Below are 24,909 nucleotides of genomic sequence, written 5' to 3' on the forward strand. Positions count from 1 at the left end.
TATCAAGTCGTAGCATAAACTACAAAGGCTGTGGAACCGAATAGCCTGTAGGGCCTGAGGGCGAAGAAATGTGTGAACCTTTGTGAACACAGGTGAAAAAATGTCACAGGAGCAACTGTTTCCTCCTGTCACAGGTAATCTCATGTATAGTCCCCCTGGAGGAGACCAGTGGATACATTATTAGAGGCTACATATAACATAAAAAAAGAAGAACTACACTAAACTCACAGAAACACAAGCACTTTGAGGTAACAATATAAGTCTGATGAATGGCTTCCTAATATTGTTAGTTGAAAAATAATCCTTCAAGTGCACTCACTTAAGGGGGTTTGGGACATACACTTAGAGTACGAGCATCAATAGAAACAGTGGCTGGTGCTTGTCCATTTTGTCATTACTTTGGGGATGATGTGTTAAAAAAGTGTTGTTGGTAATGGTCCCCCATTTGCCACTAACTGGATAAAATCACTGTCCACACCCTGTGTGATATTCTGATGATCCTCAACCACCCCTCTCCCTCTGCTACTGTATATATTAACTTATGTAGTCGTCATGAGTAATTTAATTCCTCTAAACTGAGCATTCTCCAAAAGCACTACTGTGAATTGTCAGTAGAATTTACCTTGGATTGATTCTAAACTTACATTGGCACAGTTTGAAGTATGGATGATCCAGGGGGAGACAGACTCTCCTGAAAGCAATAAAGCTAAACAATTGAGGGGACTCCAAAAATTGCAATCCAATCCTGTAACTATCGCCTAATGTAATTTGTGCTCTGTCATTGCTCAAACTAAACGTGTTTTTGGTGCCCAGTTTATGGGGAATTAATCCCTGCTTGTGAAACCAGATCATTGCAGGTTGTTACAGCTAGCCACTGGGCTACTCCACCAAGCCAAAGAGGTGGTGAATTTTAGGTCTGAAAGCAAGATGAAAGAGATGTTACTGTCTGCACATACCCACTGACAGCTCAGCTCAAGGGACATGCAGTAACAGCAGTCATTGTCAGTAATATAACTGAAAGTCTGTGCTGCCTGTTTTTTCCTATTTATTTTTTCTGTGTGGCTTCACATCAACCTAACATTATCCTCTCATAATTAGTCAGATATACAAGGACATAGTGAAGGGGTAATCGTAACAGTATTACAGTACATTGATAAGCAACTTAATCTTAATTATGCATGAACTATGTATTTCATCAACATAAAAAGTATTAGGTTTAGTGAAAAGAAATATGTTTGATGAAATTAAAAAAGTCTTTGTTGCTGTATTAATAGTAATTGTTGTGGGTACACAGTCATTCTAGAAACCACGTAGATCCCTGTACTGACAGTTTTCATGCTGACACAGTGGGCTTTTAGCCCACCATGGAGGGACTGGGTCACTCCGCAAAAAGAGGCTTTCTCTACCTTCCCAGCTTGTAATAGCCAAGCCACTGCATGGCAGGGTTTCTTGCATCTGGGCTTTCATAATAATCTTCCTGGAATACTTTGAAAAGTGGATTCTTAACCAGTGCCAAAGGACAATGCATAAATTAGACTCTGACAAGACCTTGTCCTCACAGTCCTTGGATGCCCATATTCTCAGCTCCTGACTAATGTCGTCTCATAATATAGTCCAGTCAACTCAGAGCATTGTGGAAATGTTGTCTTGGTAGGTTTTTGTGGTGCTTGTGCCCTCTTGGGTTTACAGCTATATTGTGGTGGTGTACTGTTCAAAGGGTTTGAAGGCCGATTGATCTGGACGTGACTGGAATAGTGCACCTCAGAGTGGCCCATGGAATTCTGTGATTGATAGTCCAATTAAGCAGGGTTTAATAACTAGGGCATAGACAGGCTGAAATACCTGGCAGCCATTCATCACAAGGTGCATGTGCATGTGAGTGTGTATGTGTGTATATGTGGCATGCAACGCATGTGAGGCCGTGTGTGTCAGCACCTCCATACAACCCGGGAACCAGAATAATTTATGGCCAAAAACTTTTCAGGGCCTTTGTCAGCCATTTTCTAGCCCAAACTGTGGGAGCCACCTGTGTTTTAATGTCCCATTGGATCGGCAGTGCAGACAGCTTGCTCGTGTGTATCTATAGATTGGATGGGTCATTGTGGAACTGTCGCGTCTGGCTAACCAGCAGAGACTAACACACAGCAGAATGCCAGGCTGGCCCCTATTAGTGTGAGTCAACTGTAGCTCAGACCTCAAAGGGCGGAGGAAACAGAGACAACGCTCACAAAGCATCGCTGCTTGATTCATAAAGCCTCAGTATGTGCTGCACTCTTTCACTTGAAGCGAATGTCACTATGTGGACGGGATAGATAGAGCCAGAAGGTCCCTGCAAGCTAAAGGTCAAGTGACAAGAAATGTTTGGTATTCTGAGTTGAAATGTAGTCTTTGGAGTTCAAAGGAAAGACACAACTCTGCCTCTGAGGGGAACGTTTCCCAGCTCCCTCTAAATGTGAACTGAAATGGCAATCCATAAATCCCGGGCTGATTTGAGATTTTTCTAATGCCTTTTCAAAGTGCAATATAAAGTTAAAACTTGGGTGATATGTTAATAAGTTGAGAGTTATGTGAGACAGTTTATGTGGGCGGATTTATATATGGATTAAATCCTCATTAGAGATGATTATTTTTCCCTTAAATCTATTCAGATACATGGAAGTTGATTTTATTGCCTGTTAGAGAACAGTCTAAAGGGCTTTTTCTCAGTTTAATAGTAGACTTAATTCAAGTCAACAAACAATGTAAAAAACTTGAAGTTGTTGGGTGCTATAAACTAGCTAAGAACATAAATGTTTTTTCCTCAATGTATGCTCTTTGAGTTTGTACCAAGATTCCTTTTGAAGTGTTTTTTTTTTTTTTTTGGTTCTTTTGTATTCACTGTCATTGGGGCTTTTGTGTGGGTGTAAAGGCTTGTCTCAGCATATTTAAGTGTTTTTATTGTGTGTTGGAGTAAAAGAGACAGTCTTAGTTCAATCAAGAAAAATTGCCTTTCAGTAATTCTTGTTTCATCGCTAATCAACAATGTCATGCTGTCCTTTATTTGCATTTCATCACTCTACTGCTCTTGGTGTTTTATCTTGTCATTGTAGCTTTTTTGTCTCTGCCTTTAACTCTGCCACTCATGGAGCGCTTCACTGTGTTTTCAGTTCCTCCTTTTTAATTCTCTTTATTTCTCCAAACTTTATGAACTGCATATCCTCCAGGGCTGGGCATTGGTTCTCAATACCTTTAGGGTATCAACCAAAATAACCCAGTACCAAGTAGAGGGAAACAGTACCTGCATTTGATCTTTTTTTGCACCTGGGGTCTGATCCCAGGCTGTCCTGACTTCTCACCATATCAGCAAACTTTCTGTCGCTGCCAACCCTGGAGCCGCTCTCCAAGCGTTTAGTTCAGCATCTCCCCGGTTAGCATGAGCTAACACTGCAGCAGCAACTAAAATCCAACACTGAGCCAATGGACCCAACTAGCTTATACTGACACCAAAGTGGCATGACTCTGTCAGTAAATCCGAGCCTTGTTGTATGTGTGACAAAGGACTCTGTTGGTATAGGTATCACTTTAAGGGTACTGGTATTGTAATTTTTTTAAATCATTCACAGCCCCAATTTCTGCATACTGAATTTACATACAAACCATTCAATCTGTGTTCATAATTTTCAACAGTCCTTCAACAGATACTACAGAATGATCACTGACAGATATATAAAGGTCTGTTGCAGTTAAATCCAACTGTCCAATTTAAGAATATAAATATAAAGTTTTAACAATTTCAGTTGTCAAATTTTCAAATCGTTCAAACATTGTAGAACTTTGATGTTACATTATTTATGTCATCTTTCAATCTGAAGCCTTACTGAGATGAATATTGATTTCTGTGATGAAAAGTAGTCACTGTGTCTCTTTTGTCTGTGTGTGCGTGCATATGTGTGTGTGGGTGGAAAGGTTTATCTCCATCTGTCAAAAAACCCCTTGATAATCAAAAAAGTCCACCTGGTCCCCATCAGGGCACAGAGGGAGACGCCTCAGTGACAAAGACAGGTACTGCAGTTACAGCTGAGTGGGCTTTAATGCACTGTATCATCAGAGAACGAGGTGTGGCAGAGAGTTTGCTGTATAAATACTGTGCAAAATCTCTCTTAAGTTCAAACTGTGGACATTGTTCAAACCGTATTTCCACAAACTCCTAATCATCACCTGTCTCTGATAATTAGTGCACCTTAATACTTGAATCCAACATCATAATCCATCCATGGGCAGCTCAACAGGAACATCAATGGCTTTATCAATCAGTTGTACCTGATACTTTGATAAACCACTTTGTATTCTTCGTTAGTGCTGCATTTGTCATTGAAACATAATTAAGATTATTAAAAAAAAAAAAAAATCTCAATTCCAGATATTTTTCTCAACCTGAAAATACAATATACTTGCAGGGGTGTGTTTTGGTTTCATGCACAATAAACAGGTCCAGCGATCAATTAAGGCAATGAGAGATTGATTAATTTAACAGAAATGACACAATTAGCAGCTTCCACTGTTCTTTCGGTGTGTGCGCGCCTAGTCTTGGGGGCTCATTAGCGAAGGTTTACTATTGAAAACAACTTTTGCCAAAGGTTAGGAAGTTTTTTGCCCGTCATTCTCTGGGTTCCAATTTGTTTGTAGCTGAATCTTCCCTCTGACTTTACAGCACTTTGGCACAGATTTAATCAATTAGCCTCTAAGAGTTGGGCATTTAATGAACTTATGGCCTGTGAAGGTCTGTGAAAGTTAAGGCTTAATGAGGTCCTGCGTCCAAATGGCTTCTTTAAAGTGAAATTGGGCAACCCACTCCTCTGTCTGTTTCCCTCAAGTTTGAAGGGGTTTTGCATGCTCTCCTGTAATTGGACCACGATAACAGGACAAGCAACTGTAAAAGATTGAGCCCACTTGATTTGTACTGCCATGGAATCATGTGACACAGCTGCTTGGATTTCTGAGAAAAATACAGTGGTAATTTTCTGGATCTGAGTGCTATGGGCACTGTCACATTCAGAAGAAGAAATGGGAAAATGAATAATGGGCTGAGATTCATTATTTCAATAGAATTACAAAAGTCCCTGATAAAGCTTGAATGGATGGATGGTGGGTTCAGTATTAAGAGGGGAGGCACACAGCTTGTGCCGTGTGACTTTAGACTGCAGAATAGATAACAACATTCACAACTAATGTCACGGCAGAGGAGCGTAGATGCAACAGTTGATGCATCTTTTTGAATGATGCGTAGTATATATCTGGCTTAAGTAGCTGTCTTCATAGAAGTAGGTTTTATTAATTAACTTTCGACCGTGTCTTCTGTTTCAGTCACTTGACTTGTAGGGGTTCTTTCTTTAAATCACCTGTCCCCTGTGGTTCTTATCTCTAATTTCTCTGTGTCAATTTCACCGCAGGTGTTCTTTCCCGCTCTCTCTCCTCCTCCTCGTCTTCACTGGACTCTCGGCATGGGCCAGCTGCCCGGCCTCGTCCACTGCCAAGGCAACGTCTTCCTGCCAGACAGCGAAGGGAGCGTGCTTCCCTGAGTCCCAGGACCACACCCTCACCGGCCCTCCGCTCTTCTCCTGACACCACTGCACTTACCACTACAGGTCTGTAACATTATACGCTGAATTGTGTTAACACTGACTTTAACAAAGACCCTCATTATTCCAGGATTTTCTAATAATTATACAGATCCAATGGAATTAAACAGAGAGCAGTAATGATCACAGGAATGAAACACTCTTTGTTCATCTCTCCCAGGTATTCGAAGTCGAACCCCCTCAGCTAGTAGCTCTGTGTGTGGAGGCCCTGAGGTGCGCCTGGGGGAGAGGGTGCTGGTGGTGGGCCAGAGAACTGGTGTAGTCCAATTCTATGGAAAGACCAGTTTTGCTCCAGGTCAGTCGTTAAGATTGTTGCTCTCCCTGCAAAGATTTGACAGTTAAAATCACTTTGATGTTTCACCATCAATTAGCTCTTTATATGGTAGATGCTTCGCGGCGTTGCTTTTCATCATCTGTGTAATCTGGATGGCACTTCAATCTCTTGCCGCAATCATTAGCACAATGATGTAATCAGCCTTATTTCCATAAAAAGAATCAACCTATGTCGAATGTGAATTGTAAATTGTTGTTAATTGCATTATTTGAAAGGTGAATAATGCATATGCATATTTAAATGCTCTCTGAAGTTTAATTTGCATGGAATATTTCTACGATGATGCAAAATGAATATATATCAATGCCATGGTGTCTCGTAGCTTTCACTCTGTCGTTCAGAGGTATGACTAAACCCCCCACAGTTAAAAAGATTTAAAAAAATCATTTTATATTTAACAGCAAGCACTGAGACTGATTCAATAGACTGCCCAGTTGACTTTATGAATAATTTTACAGCTGTTTATGAACATACTTTAAATGTGTTTATTGTTAGGATGTTAGGGTTCATAAAGAACATGTGGGGCTCCAAGAGGAGCAAACTGTAGTCTCTGAATGAGGTTTAGTCCCATCAGTGTTGGGTATATGGTACTTAGAGTGCAGGGAAAAAACAAAAAAAGGAAGTCAAGGACTATCTAAAATATGTATTGTCCCTTTTAATAAATCATGGCTGTCCAGATGTAAAGAATTAGAATTACTGTAGTTTTAAATTGGGCAGCAAACTGGTGAGCTTGTGGCTTTAGACCAAATAAATTATGGTGATTGCACATCTTAGGTAACCTTGTTGTCATTACAAGGTTAAAAATAAGTGGAGTATTTAATTTTTTTGTATTGATAGAATCAGACTGAGTCAGGTTTCCAGAGGCATAAAGAAAGTTGATACGGCTAACTATGAACTTAAATGCCTATAAATGAAAGCTTTGCAGACATAATGTTTGTATTCAAGATTGGGTTTTTCATTTTCACAAATTTCTGGACGAGTGAGTAATTGATCTGAATCAAGGATTGGTAGTTTTGTCTCCAAATGGTAGAACGTGCTTTGGTTGCCTTAAGTTGAAAACTTATTATCTAGTTTTTGTAGCAGGAGATGTCAAAATTGTTTAAATATTAACACCTCTGTGCAGTATCATCACTGTAGAGTAAGTTATATGTAGATCAATATATATGATAATTCTATTAAGCTCTCCCCTTTCAACATGCGTGAGCTGCACTGCAGACTCATTCACAAGTCATTACAAAGGCAAACTCTGAGTTGCACAGAAGATACATGGATAGCTAATATATTAGAATGCTGCTGCTGAGCAAAACCATTGACACCCAGACAGAAAACAGCTCACAGTATTCATTAACATTTCGGCAGTTGTTCTGCCCAGTCATGGTTCATGTTCTCACACCACTGAGGATCATGTTTGAGGGGATTTCAGTCTTGAGTTGCCTCTGATACTCTTAAATCAGTGCTAGCGGTGCTTTGTTATCTCAGCCTGACTGCACTGAGGACTTCGTTTTGACACCGAAAGCAGCTTTTACTACTGAACATTAACACTAAATTGACTAATTTTTAACATTTTGCCTGTTCCTTCATGTGGCGCACACATCTAATGTTGTAACACCCTTTTAGAAGTTAACATTTTCAGTCAACAGCTGATTGCTCTTCTGTGTGCCATTTTGTTAGTCTATTCAGCAAACGTAATTGTCTTGCTATCGTTAACAGAGTTTTACCACTGCCAGCATTAGATGACTAATACACTACTTTCTTAATTCATGACTGAAATCTTTTTTAAAGGAATACTTCATCCCCAAAATGACCATTCATGTATCAGTGACTCACCCTGTGTTACACTAAATTTGCAAAGAAAACTGTTCCAAGAACAGCATCCTGGTGATTGTATTGAATTCATTGGGGACCATGTTTAGCAACAGCAAAACTTAATCAAAACATTCGATGAGAACCTCTCACACAACTTCTGCAGTGTAATCCAGGTCTCATGTCCTGTCGTATGCTCAGTGCTTTCCAAACATGTTGCGTTAACTGGCCGTCAGCCCTCTCTGACAGGACTGGAAGTGAAGGCCAAGATAAATTTCACCTGTAGTCCTTGCCGGAAAGAGCAGACTGCAAGGTAATGCGATGTGTTTAGGAAATACTGAACATACGCCTGGATGCAAGAGACTTGGATTACATTGCATGAGTTGTTAGATATAATTTGCTGTCGTTAGATGTGGTCCCCAATGACTTCCGTACATTAGGTAATGTTTGCAGTTTTTAGATTCTTCGGTCACTGAAGCATGCAAGAAAAGTTTTCTTTGCGAATTTAATGAAACACTAGGCAAAGCTATTGATACAGAAATGGTCATTTGGGTGATGAGGTATTCCTTTAAGGTTGATCTCTACTCTTAGGCCATTATAAATGCAATTATCCGTCAATGGTCCCTTGACAGCTTGTTTGATTTCTGGTCCTTCTGTCTTTCTGTCCATGCAGGGCTCTGGTTGGGCATCGAACTGGACAAGCCAAGTGGTAAGAATGATGGATCAGTGGGAGGAGTGAGGTACTTCAGCTGCCCACCAAAACATGGCGTCTTTGCTCCTCCGTCTCGTGTTCAAAGGTGAGTGCTGGACCTTCATGGTAGTTTTTTTTTGTTTGTTTGTTTCTACACTCATGACTAATGGTCCCTGTTGATTTGTGCCAGTGGTCAACCGCAGCGGCAAAAACAGATTTGTCAGCTCAGAGCAGATTTTTGAAGAATTTGACAATATGCCCTGAAAACCCTGAGGTTGAGTTTTATTGCCCTCATCAATACATCTGATGACACTAATGAGCTCCTGTGACAGTGTCATTTGTGCTAGTGTTGACATATTTGATTTTGCCCTCTGTGTGGCAAAAGTCCTCCTCTGTACTTGTGATTAGAGGGAGTCTGAGTTGTTAAACGTGAAGCCTGGGGCCCTCACCTAGCATGACACCTCAATTAGTTGTGAGGCAGACGGCATCATCCCTGTCTTTAAATATGCTTTACTGATAATGAATATGTGTTTATTGTTTGTTGGGGTAATATTTTCAAAACAAAGTATGGAATATGTAAGAGAATACTTAAAAATGTTGCATACATTTGCCTTGTAAGTACTTGGTCGTGCTTTTTTTATCGAACAAATATATTGATATGTCTCGCTGTGTGATATACATGTAGTAAGTGATTTTTACATTTGCTCTGAAGGACTTTAAGGATGAGAACATTTTAATCAAATGAGAATAAGAGTAAGGGCCCTAATATCTAATTTGAAAATTCTTCCTTTGCTTGTATGATATTTGGGAAGATAAGTCTGGTTGAGCAAGAGTGAACATAAGTCAATTTTAAAATAAGACCTGAAATAATCTAAAAGATTTCCATCCTTGAATTGTATCGTATGTATAAATATACATTTTGGAAAATGTAGCTATCAAATAATATAGAAGCTGAGTTTTCTGAAATGGAGAAGCCGGTGGGGAGAAAATATGTAAAATGAGCAGCATTGCTGACAAAACGTTTTTGTAGAAAAGCATGTTGTAAAGAGATGTGAAAATGTACTTGTCCAGACTGTATTGCAACATGAGAGGTAAGAATACTCAAGGGTAAGCAGACATTTTTTGTCTACAAAATACCTCAATTTCCTTGTTATACTAATACATTTAGTTTCTTTTTTAACTGACATGATTAATCTGTTCTCTATGGATTTAGTTGCTTGGACATGAGGCGTCATTTTTCACAAGTGAAATCTTTGATGCATTATTCACAATATGTCTGTGAGCCACTGACAATGAAGTTAGATTCCTCAATATTTTGAAAACTTTTGTTTGCTTTGAACCATTCTGCATTCAGATAAAGAAGAATTAACTTCTTTAATCAGTGACGGACAATCACATTGTGAATGAATCAAGGTGGTGTCATGAGCAAACATTATGGGAGAAACTATGTTGGACAAATTGGTAAATAAGTTGTAACAATGAGGAACAATAGTAACCCAAGAATGGACCCTTGGAACACACCACACTCTAACTGCACTTTGTGCAGTTATGTTTTAGCCATACAGTTGCTGTGTGAAGAGAACCTAAGTCCTGTTTACTGAATATAATGCTCTGATTCACTGCATCTGATACTTTTGATAAATCCAGGTATATATTACAAATAAACTGATCATTAGTAAGTGCTGTGAAGCAAAGCCATGTATGTGAAGTGGTCTGTATGAAAGCCACACTGATGTCTGGCAACTAAAGATTACCCTCATGGAAAGTGGCTATCTTTACATGCACTGAATATTCAGTTTTTTGCCCTTACTCTGAAAAGAAACCCCCAATATTCCTACTAAGCTATTTACAGTGTTAATGAAAATGAATATTCGGCTAATATTCCTGTGTACATGCAGCCGTTCACACTCCAATAAATGTGTCCTAACATGTTGTCTATCAGGTCAAAATATGGAAAAGTGGAACGGCCAGAGCCTCTGGTGCCATTTTGCTTCTTTGCATCAAAATAGGATATTTTCAAAGTTTTCCACTGGTGGCAGACTTGTTTGATGGTGCTGCCATCCTCTTCCCACCCCTATACATTGCATCAACCACCCTCTTGAAAAGGTCAGCATTGCAATACTTGCGCATATCCACAAACCTGCTGACATCCAAGTCTTTAAAAATGTTCAAACGTAGGTGAGTTTCTCCTCCCGACCAGAAATGTGGAATTTTTTTTTTCTTTGGACATGCATCTCTACCTCACAGCCTTGGAAACTGTTGACTAGTTGGTTCAAATTCAGAATACTGTCATATTAGGAATAATAATGGAATATTAGTGTGCATATAAACATAGTCAGTATTGCAGTTGCTTTGTTCATTTGCGTCTCCTGCGCATCTGACAGACCAGATTTATTTTACTCAATACAGCTGTCTTGGGAGACTGGGTTACAAAGTGTCTTTTTAGGCTTCAAGACTTATTTTCTTCCTTTTTACACAAATAAGTAGAGTGATTATGTGTTAAGCTCTGAGTGCTGCCAATATATATATATATATATATATATATATATATATAGTACTAATACTGATTGATTTGTATTCTTTATCAGACTGGCTCTGGGCTAAGGCGAATTCTCAACACCTCCTCATGTAATTGTTTTGTTTTTAATTTCTTTTCTTAAGCCCCATCTCTATTTTCAGACAAAGTAATATGGTATAAGTCGGGCATTTGACATGAATTCTATTTTCACTTTAAAGTCAGTGGTTGAGTGACAGTTTGTTTGTATCTCATTATCTTAATAGCTTTTAGAGTGCTTTGTTCCTTGCATCACTTAAATGTGGGGGTTAAAATATGAAACTAAATGGAACACTAATCGTGTATACTTGCAGTGACTAGTTCAGAAGATTCTCCTCAACCAGGGATACTCAACCTGCTTTGCCCGGGAACCACTTTTGCAAAATGATGGGGCTCTGGGAGCCAGGACCTAGCACAGACCTCTATGGGGGTGTGGGGATCCTGCCTTGGCACTTTTTTGATAAACAGGCTCTGTTTTGATGCGTTTTTAAATGTGCTTTGGCACCTATTTACATTCAAAGTACAAAAGACATTCCCAGTGTGAATCATTTTTATTTTCATTGTGAATTAGAAAATGAATGTGGGCCACTTGGCACCCCAGGCTGAAAGTTGAGCATTTCTGTCCTTGATGCAGTGTCTTCGTTATTTAAATATAATCATTAATAGCTCTGTGATTGTCCGTGGGTTTTGGAGCAGTTTCCTCGAGACTTGAATAAAATGAGCAACATGTAGGTGTATAGCAGCTTTTGTTACAGTTTGGACCCTTTTTGTTTTTACATAGACAAATAACAACATAAAACAACATGGGCTACAACATGCATGCACAATATGGCCAAAACTCCCCCTGCCCTTCACGCCAGACTCATTATTGACATGTTAGTTAATCCCCCCCAAAAAATACAAAAACATATGGAATAAAAAATGAAAGTAGACAAATAATGACATCCGCAGTTATAATGGTTGTAATAGTAGTGAGAAATACATCATTAAAGAAATCATTCTTGATCACGGTAATATGGAATTTCCTGGGCCAAGACTGGTCCACCCGACAGGACTGATAACTGGGAGCCACTATTAGTGATGTTGTCTTATTTTTGATAGGTACATTATAATACCTTTGACTAGAATTAGGCTGAATGGTGCCACTCAATATTTTCCTTGGTAGAACCAGTGCAACTTAAGTTCAGGCCAAGCCTTTAAAATTTGCTTAATAACCTTCTCTGTGAGAAAGTGATACTGAAGCAGTGTTTTGTGTTTGAAACATCTGCTGGAGACTTAAGATAGGGACCAGTCAATTTTAGACTGGCGGGAGCTCCTTTGAAAAGATCCTCTCAGCTAAAATACACTCGTCTCTTGAGGTGTCTAATCAGCCTCTTATAAAGCTCTCTGATGTGTGCAATCTGCTCTGGACATGCATTCAAGCCAGTATATCTTGGCTCAACATATAATTACAGTAAACCTATTAGCATGCAGAACCAAAAAGCAGGAAAACTTGAATTATACACATTTCACTTGGGTGTGATTTTTGAACCCAGCAGTGATGTCTGTAATAATAATAATGTAGGTCAGTAAATAATAATCTATCTCAGCCGTGACTTGAGTTTTAGAAAAGTGCAATGATCCAGAGAGATATGAAAATATTTATGAATTTGTGAAAACATGTTCTGTACTCAAGTAGTGTTTATACTTTGTCATTTTAATTTATTGCTGTTTTGAAAATTGTTTTGACATTTTTTTGATATCCAAACAGATGTTTGCTTGATTCTGCACATCAGTTGCCATTTTGCTTGTACTCCCACAGAAATTACTCCCAGTTTTACAAATTGCGAAGAGAATAGCTGGACTTAATGATGGTGTAGGAGGCAGTACTGTGGATGTAATGTATCTATAATCACAAACCTATCATTTTTCTGTGTTTCTGAATCAGTTCCAGCTGCAGTGTATGTGCATATTGTGCTGTTGATTCTTAAAAAACAAACAAACAATGCTGCAGTGGCCAATATTAGAGCCCTATTATAGAAACGTAAAACTGACAAATAAATCTCCAGTTGGCGCTTTGCCTGCTTTCCCTTCCTATTAATCACACTGTTGTAGAGATTTTGGCCACTTCCAGCTGTTATCAGCTGGAAAGATTGTGCCTGAAACACAGATGGGAGATACAGTAAAGGAAAAGCCGACATAAACAGTCCTGATGAGGTAAACAGAGCAGCGTTAACAATTGTTGGTAAAGAGCTCTGCTGGAGCGATGAACACTGTTGTTCCAAAAGGTGTTCCTCATTTGGTGTTTTGATGATGTTAGGGGAAAGCGCTGGAAAACACTTAAAACAAATCTGAGCTCACTTAATACTTTGATGCTCTTCAACATTAACAACGAAATAAAATCTTGCACAATATGGATGTGAATAGAGTTGCATCATACAGACTTGTTACCTGTTTTAGTACAGTCTGTGTTTATTTGGTACATACAGCAAAGTGACGCATCATAGAAACAACAAACATTTAATTGGGGGATGATTCACCTATAGACAATAGGTGCATCTCAAGTCTCTTAATTGTCATTTCCTTGCTCCCCGATCCTCGCTTGAACCGTAAGTCATTTTTGTGCGCCATTTTGAAGACCATCTCAAAGCTCTTATTTTTGCTGAGGAGCTAAGATTAGGGAGCCAGGAGCGATGAGCAAGGATACACAAGAGCTGCCTTCACAGAAGTGTTAATTTGACCGACATGCCCCTGAATTTTATTGACTGGACGCTGCAGCTGATCGGACTGATCTGATACATAACAACCCACAGAAGTTTCATACTGGAGTGACTACAGATAAAAGATTTAAGTGAAGTGTATCACCCCCAAGTTTGATATTTTATTTGTTTTCTGATTCACCATCTTCTCAAAATCAGCTGCCTAAATTGTAGGTTTGAACAACAAAAGACAGACAACTTTCTCCATTTATTAGACAGCTTTTTCTTTTCATGGTCTGTTATTTTCCCCCATTGACTTTTACTATTGGAGACAATTAAAATCAGAGGGAGTCTGTCTGTCAGCAAGACACACTTACCACATTACTGATCGTCTTTTCCAATCAGTCACATGTGAAGCTAATCACTCCTGAGCTTAAGGTTTGTGAGTTTCATCATTTGAATTTTTCTTGAAATGTTTCACCTAAAACAAATTTCTAGTGTTTGAAAGATACCATAATGGTATCTGGATTATTAAAAAATGAATCCACAATCAGAATATCAATAAATACAGGTGTAAATAATCAATAAATAATTCAAACGCATTCTGTGCCTGTGAGCAGGACTCAGTACTAATACAGAACGCAGGTTGTTATTCATGTGCAGATGTGCAGATGCTTGATAAACAGAGAGAAAACACAGCTGCTGTGCCAGTGACAATTGTGTCTTTATTACATACATATATATTATTTTATGTGTGTCCAGATACGAACTCCATCAAAAGTCTCTTCAGCTATGACTAACAGCTGACTAACAGCCTATCCAGCTGTGATGAGCTGCTGCTGTCATCAGAAATGGACGTTGCTTTACGTGACAGTTTTGAGGAACCAATGTCTCAATTCCCCAAAAACATATTTCGTCTGTCTTCCCTCCTCCCATGGTTTACTCGCGTCTCTCCATGCATCCCTGGTGGGAGGGACTACCACACAAGGAAGAGACAAGTGAGGGAAATGTGGATGCTATTTAAGAGACTTGAGATGCAGCCAATGTCTAAAGCTCCTTTCCCACTGGATAAAACCCCTGCTTACACCAGCTAACATCTGGCTCTTGTATTTTATGGGAAAGGTTACAGTTGGCATTCACTCCCAGGATAAATGTTTCCGCAGCAGTCACAGGTATTTATTGGCTTCAGCTCTGATCTCTTTGATTGGCAGTGACGGAAATACAACACCCAGACGTGATGCATTGACAGACGACCACAAAACTCCTTCTGTTTTCGTCCAAGTAGCGTTTGAGCATTGTTCAAAATTTAGTTGGCACAAAGTTAGAGAGAGAGACTGAATAAATGAGATATAAACAAGATCTAACCACCAAAACATTTTCACTGGCCTCCATGCTGCTTTTTTCTGTTTATTGACCTGTTTTCCGACCTGTCCGAACCGAACGTGATGCATTTACGAGCCCTGAACCAAAACTATTAGAGCCACATGGATAGCTGAATTAGTAGATGAACAAAATAGCGCCATCTTAAAGCATTGTATATTAAGTATTAGTTGTTTCTTTGGTTCCAAATATGCATTGTATCTTTCATACAAGTTTCAGATGTACTTAACACTGAACTTAACATGAGTTAAATCTGTCAGTAGTAGCATTTGGATGTTTTTGCATGCAGTACGTGGCTAAACCTTCCTTCATCTCAACGCTCTGTTAACCTCCATTAACCCTGTTCTCACTTATGTAAGGCAAACGAAGGAACCACTGCCATGTTGACTCGTTCAACTAGTGCATGACTAAAAGCAAATTCCTCTAGAGGCCTCGATATTGCAGCACATAAGATCACGCTTGCACACTTCACGCAGAATAAGTGTTGACTCAACATATGTGTCAAGTCTCAAGGTGGCTCTTTATGGAGATCATCTAATCCTGCGGGTATGGAAACCTCTGTCTGACATGCATATTTACAAGCCACTAAGTTATTCAGCGCCAGGCATTGTTTTGTTTTTGCCTCACATTTTCTGCAAGTGGATAAAAACTGTTGACCTTTTTCATTGGATGGCACATTAACAGCATTATGCCTCAAGTGTATAATGTGTGTTATAACTGGATGAAAGCCATTACAGTTTAAAAAGCAGTTGACACCTGAAATACTGATTGTGTTTATTCTGAAGGAGAGCGAGGTTCTTCAGATCTAAGGGATTGCTGGTTACATTTACACATTTCCACCTTTTATACCTAGACTTTATCAGTCTCTTCACCTTCCTTTGCTGCTTGTGCTTCATCTCAGTGCAAGTCCACCATTCAGGGGGGAGATTTCCTCTTATCTTCCCATCTCTTCATTGCTCTCCCTGTTTTTTAATCCCACCGTTTACATCTTCCATGAGATAAAAGCTGCTTTTGGAAAGTTAGCGCCTGCATTTTCTTGCCATCCTATATGTCCTTTTCCTATCTTCTTTTTTTCTTAATTAACCCCAAGGCACACGTTGGCACTCTCCTTCCTGCTGGCTTTCAGAAGTCTAACATTATTATAGTCACATAGTGACTTGAGAACACATCAATAACTAGGACAGTCACTCTGCAAGCAGCAGGAATGGTCTTTTTTCCTTGTTGTTCACAGAGAGGGGACCATCACCAAATGTAGACCTTGTCAGGTTATTCATTTTTTATCTCTAAAATATCACAGATACATAGGAGTAGATTTCGTGGGGACGAAGGGGACACATCCTCTTCTTGCTATTTAGAACTTGTGCATTTGTCCCCCCCAAAAAACATGAAAGTGGTGAAGTTTAATTTTGACAAAATAAGATAATAAGGCATCAAAAATGAATGCAGAAAAGGCACAAATTAGTGCATCAAAATTCACAAAAATATAGGAAGTAATGTGATGGATGATCAATGGACTTGCATTTGTATAGCATCATTCTTGCCTTCCAACCATTCAAAATGCTTTCACGCTACATGTGTCATCCACCCATACACACACACATAGTCATACATTGATGGTCATGGCCACTATACAAGTTAGCACCTGTGACTCAGTTAACTATTCATGCACACTGAGCGATTTGGGGTTCAGTATCTTGCTCAAGGATACTAAGACAGGTGGACTGGCAGAGCAGGGGATCAAACTGCCGATCTTCCGATTTAGTAGACGACCCGCTCTAACTACTTAGCCGTAGCTGTGTTTGATGCTCAGATTTTACTGGCAGAGGACCCCCAAACCTCTATTTCATGTGTTTCACCCCTAATGGTGAAACAAAATGTACGCCCTTGGACAGATATGTGGTCGTTTTTCATGCATTTTCAAAATGGTCTGACTGAGATTAACTCTGAGTCAATGTTTCACAATAAATTGTCTCAAGTTGAAAACTCAATGAATGTGCCTAAATGTTACTTAATGTGATATGTTGCTGTATGTCACTTACAAGTTTCTGTCTTTCCTTCCTCTCACAGGATCCATGGATCTGTTGATTGCCTTTCAGAGCTCTCCTCCTCACGTCTCAGCCATCCTTTCAGTGGTGAGAGTTCTGCCTTCATTGGAGGCTTTGATTCGGATTTATTTGAAATGTGCCGTTGCATTTATTATGCTGCGGGTGCTTGTGAAGTCATTCTTTCACAAGAATCTGTGTGAGAGTGCTTGACTCTTGTGATTGCCATGCAGGGACAATCCGTCGCAGTTTCAGCACATCATCGGCCATCGCCACCCCCAAGGAGACGAGCAGAAGAAGCCCTTCTACCAGGTGTCTCTTTTCCCTCATTTCCACACGGCCCTCACATTTCACCCTCCCCAATCTTTTCAACTTCATCCTAAGAAGTGGCAGAATCAATACCGATAAGAAGCAGTGGTATTAGTCAGCAAAGGTTCCTTTTTTAAATGGCCCATGCATGGTTGTGGCCAGAATGAGAGAGAACAGGGAATTGAAGATCAATCTCTCAAACATCAAGCTGCCATCAATCTCCCACTTACTTTTGAGATGTTCTTTTACACTGCATACCTTTTCTCATAAATCTTTCTTGCTGTATTTTTTTTCCCTGGGCATCCGCAATTCATCTCAAATAAAAAATCAACAAAAAGAAGTCGCTTCAACCCTCACCGTCGGCGCTGGAGTACTCTCAGCGGTGTTCCCGGGAGCACAGCAGGGTCCAGCCCTTCGCCCAGCTCTGACGGACAGGTCTGCCTCCACGTGGGCATGCAGGTGCTGCTCAGCAGTGCCAATGAGATGGCATTCATCCGTTACCTGGGTACAGCAGACTTTGCCCCGGGCCTTTGGCTGGGTCTGGAGCTCCGAACCCCTAAGGGCAAGAACGACGGCTCTGTGGGCGGCCGCCGTTACTTCACCTGTCGACCCGGCCACGGCGTGCTGGTCCGCCCCAGCCGTGTCACCTACCGTGGCATCAATGGTTCACGCTTGGTGAATGAAAGCAGCTAAGGACTGTAAGAACCACAGTGGGGCGGGGCGGGGCGGGAGGAGAATTTGACATCTTTTGACTTTCTGTTTCTGATCTATTCACAGCAAAAGATTTAAGTTTAAACTTCTTCTTCTTTTTTTGCGTTGTGCAATATTTCTCATTCATATAGTTAGTCCTCTGCGCTCTTCCAGGGGTGTTGTAAGTTACAGTAATAACACCATGTATTAATAGTTCAAATTAAAACTACACTAGATTTAGTTTTTGGAAAAATATAGGAGGCAAAGAAAGCACTTTATAAAATAAACTTTAAATTCTTATTAGAATTTGTCTTAGCAGGATACAGGGGGGAAAAAGTCTTAAAGACATAAAACACTGCACTACTTTTAATCTGATTGCACTGAGAAATGATATCAATCAATAAGATAGATCAGAATAAGATAAACTGGATGGTATGGATGTGCACACATGAAAAACACTTTCTAATACCCAAAGCTAATTTTGATCACATCAAGTAGAGATTTTTATCAGATAATTTAGGTGGTAATGTAGCTTACTCTCGAACCAAAAGTGTGCATGTGTTTGTGATAACGTGCGCGTCTGCGTGTGCATGTGTGTATTAATTAAGAGCACTTTGAAACAAGAGCGAGATTGATCGTTCCAGGGTCGTCATATGGCTCACAGATAATTGATGGAAGTTCAGTCAAAACTGGATTTTCACTTTATGAATCAATGTGAATTAAACAGAATTTAATTAAGCCGAGACCTCTGTGACCCCCCCATCAGAATACAACCGCATCAACACAAGTTGTTTCCTCCTACATCCATCAGTCTCTGCCACAGACTGTCCATTAACCCAAAAAATGATGGTTATGTTATGCTATTAGCAGCAAAAACTTGCGTATTGCTCTTTTGGATATGATTCTGTTATGGCAAACAGCAGACTATTATCAACGTAAAGGCAGTGGTGTCATTAAGGTACAACCCCAATTACAAAAAAGTTGGCACACTGTGTAAAACATAAATAAAAACAGTTACAACACAACAAACACAGTACAAATATATTTAATGCTCAAACTGATAAACTTAATTGTGTTTGGTAAACAAACAATCATTCTGAGTTTGATGCCTGCAACACGTTCCACAAAAGTGCCTGGGGGCACGACATCCATGATTACCCAAAAACAATTTGAAATATCTGCTCATCAGACCAGGGCACACTTTTCTACTTTGTGTCAGTTGATCTCAGGCCAAGAGAAGACGGCACCATTTATAAATATTGTTGATGTTTGGCTTTTAGTTTGCATGGTAAAGTCCTAACATAGATTTGTAGATGCAGCGAAGAACAGTGCTTTTTAAAAGTGTTCCTCAGCCCATGTAGTAATAACCTTTATACAGTTATGTTGGTTTTTAATGCACTTCCGTCTGAAGGATCAAAGGTCACAGACATTAAGTTTTCAGCCCTGCCCCTTACGTTCAGAGATTTTCCCAGATTTTCTGATTCTTTTGATGATGTTATGGATTATAGATGATGAAATCCCTGAATTCCTTGCAGTTGTGCATTGAGAAGCGTGCTCCCTAACTGCTGGACTATTTGCCCATGCAGTTTTATACAAAGTGGTGAACCTTGCGCCATCCTTACTATCCCACTTTTGTTGCCTCTGTCCCAACTTTTTGAAACATGCTGCAGATGTCAAATTCAGTAGGAGTGCATATTTACAAGGAACAGTCATTATTATTAAATGTCCTGTACTGTATTCAGTTGAATATAAGTTGCATTGTGTTTTTTGTTTTACACAATGTCCTGATTTTTGGAATCCGGTTTGAACAACATGTTTATGGTAGCTGGGAACACACTGAATGATTGAAAGCCTGAGTATAAACCTGACTTGTGTTGCTGTTCAGGATTCAAACCTCTTTGCTTCGGTTTCCTCTCACTGAGCATCAGACATGTCAGAGCTGTCACAATTTACGTCACATTTTCAGTTTTTACAGCCTGAATTTGAAAAACTCTAAATGTGACCCTGTAGTTTGAAAGGACAACTGTAATATTAGACCTGACAGCTTCCCGGTACAGTATGGTATCATTTCATTTGTTGAATACCACAGTTCAGAGCTGTGGATGTGGCATAATTGCATTTGACGCTTATTTAAGCAGCTTGACACAGGAAATATGCAGCCATCCAGAAGTTTCAAGGATAGAGTTTGCTATTTGATTAGAGCTGTCTGGGCAACTCAGCAGAGAACAAGCTATTGATTGTGCATGTGGAAAACAGGCCCGCTATTCAGCAAAACACTCATGTACCATCCAATTAAGGTGTGTAGGCCACAACAAGAACCGTAGAATCTCCAATGGCCTCCTCTCATTGATCTGTCTGCCCCCTTTGATTGAAAAGCAGCAGTGGTCGAAGTCCAAGGTTGTCTGAAATATCTGCCACAGATCCAACAAATGAAATGAGTGAAGGTTTTAGAAGCGCAGTCTTTCCAAACTCACACTGAAACATTTAATCAACACTTTCTTCTTTAAAAATAGCTTCTCATTTGCATCGAGGCCATCTCTGTGATCATTTTTGTGGCATTTGTAAGTGTTCTTCGTTTCAGATCTCATCTTTAGATCAACTCACATATTTTGATGTATCTGCAGTCCCAGTTGTATTACAGCATGAGTGATTTTTAAATTCCACTGATGGGTATGAAAGTCTTTTGACGCTGTGTTCTTGTGGGTAATAGATTGTTTTTTCATGAATTTCCTGATAAGTGTATTTGAAGTGTGAATGTGTGAGAAAGGGCTTTGGTCTGATGCATTTACATGTTGTGGAAAATAACAATATTTGTAAAAAAGAAAAAAAAAGAAAAAATGAAAATAAAAGATTCTATTCTAATTTGACTCCTTATCTCCATGACTCTCTTTCTCCTTTGGCTCTGTGCCTTTATCGCGTGTGGTTGTACTAATGAAAAAGAGGTTTGCTTGACTTTCTTGGACTGTTCATAAAGTGCAGAGGAGTGTTGCCTTCAGGGAATGAAAATGAAATAGCACAAGCACTTTGAAATGGTTACACGTCTGTTCACTTACCATCTGATTCCACTGGGGCTCATCTTAGCCAAAGCTGAAAAAGCCTGCTGCTGGAGTGGCATTGTTTGCTTACCGCCAGCCTGGGCACACAAATTCAAGTTTGAGTGTGGGTGACATACTCTATTATGCCACAATTGTGGAATAAATAGATGTTTGAATTATTGCTTTAGATTGTTTTCTATGCTCATTGCTACTTATGTTTGCAGTCCAAACAGGAGATACAAAACCAGGGGACAGGATCCAGGGAGGCAGTGTTCATCCAAATTTCTGACCAAGAGATTAATTTAAAGGTGAGAAGGAAATGGTATAGTCAATGGAGCACCAACTAAAACACACATAAAAAAAAATCTCCAGCAGTAATGTTAGGCAGAAAACAGTCACAATGTTGGAGCAGCATCAGACTATCACTTATCCAGGGAATAAATGAATATTTTCATTGTACTACACCCCATCACTAAAAACAATAGATAAGATAGATGACAAAGTCTTACCTAAACTCACTCTTTATTCTCACATATCTCATTCTTCTTTCTAACTTTGAGGTATTATCCATCCTGCCTGATTTGAGGCAGATAGTGAAGTTGAGAATAGCACTGATGGACAGCTGGAGCATTCTCCTGAATTAATTTACTTAAGCCTCAGTGATGTTTGTCTGCACTTTGTCTCTTGCAGACAATTTGTCAAACTTTGGTTTGTGAAAAGAGGAACTAGTGAGTAAAAGGACCCAGTACAAACACTGCAAGACATTGTAATTAAACCCTGATTTATATCATCAACACACATTACTTTAATCCTCATAATCATACAAACATTTTGACGTGAACGCTTGCAAGTTGTTAACATGGGAATCTTTCCTATGGCCACCCTCCACCCCACATGACATGAATGTGGCATATGCCCAGTTTGGTCATGGCTGATCTCACACCTTCCAACAAAAAGACCTGCTGTTGAGGAGACAAAGCACCACTGATCCCATCGTACTTGTGAAACAGTGGATCAATTCTTATTCTTGCAGGGATGCTGAAGGGGTCAGGGGTCATTGCACATGCAGCCTACATGTTCTTTGTGGAGTTGGAGAAGCCCTCACTTTGTGGTGTGGTGTTGCTGTGGTTGCAAGCTCAGCGCTGAGTTGATTGTGCTCTTAGTCTGTGTAGGACTTGTCACCTATCCTGTCATTTTCACAGACAGGGTTTTAACATGTAGCTGAGGAGTAGAGAGGAGCCCTGTTTAGTAACCTCATGACTGCATCTCTGCGTTGTTTTCTGCGTGGGTGCTTTTCTGCTGACTGTCAAGTTACTTGTGCAATTCAGCGTGCACATCTTTGTGTTACATGCATCGAGGGTCAGCACCTCAAAGCCCGAGGCCATCATAGTCTAGTGAAAGTGATGGATTTCCCCATGTGGGTTAGGGAGGCAGTAGTTGCCAAAACAGAGGAAAGTTCTAATATGCTGAACTCAAGGCCATGTGTTATCAGTGAGAGTGAGATTGTTGATTTGAGTTTTGGTGTTGTCAGTTCAAGCTAAGGGCGGCCAGATATTTTCATCTGGTTAAAGTAATGCATATAGAGGGACATTTTAGCTGGTTCTCTTTTTTGATTATTCATTAAAGCTTTTTCCCTTTATTACAGTACAGCTAGAGAGTGACAGGAAAGGGAGAGAGAGGATGGGGATGACATGCAACAAAGGGCCACAGGTTGGAATCGAACCAGTGCTGCTGCAAAGGACTGAGCCTGCATGGGCTGCTCACTCTACCTGTTGAGCTGGAGAAATCACCACTTAACTGGATGGTTTAACTTCAAATAAACACAAGAAATTTGTGCTCTAGATAAAGGATCAGCGCTCAGTGAATAGCCTCCTAAGCCCTATGAAAAGCTATTATGGCAAGACTTAACTATACAGAGCAATGAGCTGTGATAACTAACATGTCTTTGGGGTCATCGGGTGGGAACCTCCTTTCACCAGTGTTTCGTCTAGTTGGTCCCAAGACACCTCCAGGAGGCTAGACAGTGATCTCTGGCGTCCCAGAGACACTCCCCTAATGCCAGCTCTCACTGCTCCCCGCACCAACCCAGCAACCTCCTTTACCCCACTTACGCATGGCTTTCTCAGCCCAAACAGCACTGCCACCTTCAACAAACCCAGGCTCCGTTTTCTGCGAGCTCCAGGTAGTGACCGTACCGATACTACTTTTCCTGGTACGTTCACCATACCCTATTTCACATGCTACATAACAAAACTCCAATATAAGATAAAGTTAAAGGAGATAGAGAAGATAAACCCACAGGCTTTCTCAGCCCAAACAGCACCGTCACTTTCAACAAACCCATGCTCTGTTGATGCGAGCTCCAGGTAGTGACTGTGCCAATACTACCTTTCCTAGCACATTCACCATACCCTATTTGACATGCTACATACAGTACAGGCCAAAAGTTTGGACACACCTTCTCATTCAATGCGTTTTCTTTATTTTCATGACTATATACATTGTAGATTCTCAATGAAGGCATCAAAACTATGAATGAACACGTGGAGTTATGTACTTAACAAAAAATTGTGAAATAACTGAAAACATGTTTTATATTCTAGTTTCTTCAAAACAGCCACCCTTTGCTCTGATTACTGCTTTGCACACTCTTGGCATTCTCTCCATGAGCTTCAAGAGGTAGTCACCTGAAATGGTTTTCCAACAGTCTTGAAGGAGTTCCCAGAGGTGTTTAGCACTTGTTGGCCCCTTTGCCTTCACTCTGCGGTCCAGCTCACACCAAACCATCTCGACTGGGTTCAGGTCCGGTGACTGTGGAGGCCAGGTCATCTGCCGCAGCACTCCATCACTCTCCTTCTTGGTCAAATAGCCCTTACACAGCCTGGAGGTGTGTTTGGGGTCATTGTCCTGTTGAAAAATAAATGATCGTCCAACTAAACGCAAAACCGGATGGGATGGCATGTTGCTGCAGGATGCTGTGGTAGCCATGCTGGTTCAGTGTGCCTTCAATTTTGAATAAATCCCCAACAGTGTCACCAGCAAAACACCCCCACACCATCACACCTCCTCCTCCATGCTTCACAGAGGGAACCAGGCATGTGGAATCCATCCGTTCACCTTTTCTGCGTCTCACAAAGACACGGCGGTTGGAACCAAAGATCTCAAATTTGGACTCATCAGACCAAAGCACAGATTTCCACTGGTCTGATGTCCATTCCTTGTGTTTCTTGGCCCAAACAAATCTCTTCTGCTTGTTGCCTCTCCTTAGCAGTGGTTTCCTAGCAGCTATTTGACCATGAAGGCCTGATTCGCGCAGTCTCCTCTTAACAGTTGTTCTAGAGATGGGTCTGCTGCTAGAACTCTGTGTGGCATTCATCTGCTCTCTGATCTGAGCTGCTGTTAACTTGCGATTTCTGAGGCTGGTGACTCGGATGAACTTATCCTCAGAAGCAGAGGTGACTCTTGGTCTTTCTTTCCTGGGTCGGTCCTCATGTGTGCCAGTTTCGTTGTAGCGCTTGATGGTTTTTGCGACTCCACTTGGGGACACATTTAAAGTTTTTGCAATTTTCCGGACTGACTGACCTTCATTTCTTAAAGTAATGATGGCCACTTGTTTTTCTTTAGTTAGCTGATTGGTTCTTGCCATAATATGAATTTTAACAGTTGTCCAATAGGGCTGTCGGCTGTGTATTCACCTGACTTCTGCACAACACAACTGATGATCCCAACCCCATTGATAAAGCAAGAAACTCCACTAATTAACCCTGATAAGGCA

At 40.3% G+C, this 24,909-nt stretch overlaps 1 protein-coding gene across 5 annotated transcripts in view; it reads left to right on the top strand.

The window, feature by feature from the left end:
* LOC125901260 (CAP-Gly domain-containing linker protein 4-like) overlaps nt 1-20,966 on the top strand; it is a 47,365-nt gene extending 26,399 nt beyond the window's left edge. For 3 of the 5 annotated variants that reach the window (XM_049596831.1, XM_049596828.1, XM_049596829.1), the window contains 7 exons: nt 3,946-4,041; nt 5,430-5,624; nt 5,779-5,913; nt 8,429-8,552; nt 17,126-17,190; nt 17,334-17,412; nt 17,748-20,966. In XM_049596831.1, coding sequence (XP_049452788.1) covers nt 3,946-4,041; nt 5,430-5,624; nt 5,779-5,913; nt 8,429-8,552; nt 17,126-17,190; nt 17,334-17,412; nt 17,748-18,102 — 1,049 coding nt within the window. In that variant the 3' untranslated portion in view covers nt 18,103-20,966. The remainder of the gene's footprint in view (nt 1-3,945; nt 4,042-5,429; nt 5,625-5,778; nt 5,914-8,428; nt 8,553-17,125; nt 17,191-17,333; nt 17,413-17,747) is intronic. The other 2 variants (XM_049596830.1, XM_049596832.1) reach the window with 2 other exon arrangements.
* Nucleotides 20,967-24,909: the final 3,943 nt, after the last annotated feature.

Source organism: Epinephelus fuscoguttatus, linkage group LG14 (assembly GCF_011397635.1).
Source record: "Epinephelus fuscoguttatus linkage group LG14, E.fuscoguttatus.final_Chr_v1".
In the NCBI taxonomy this organism is placed as follows: domain Eukaryota; kingdom Metazoa; phylum Chordata; class Actinopteri; order Perciformes; family Serranidae; genus Epinephelus; species Epinephelus fuscoguttatus.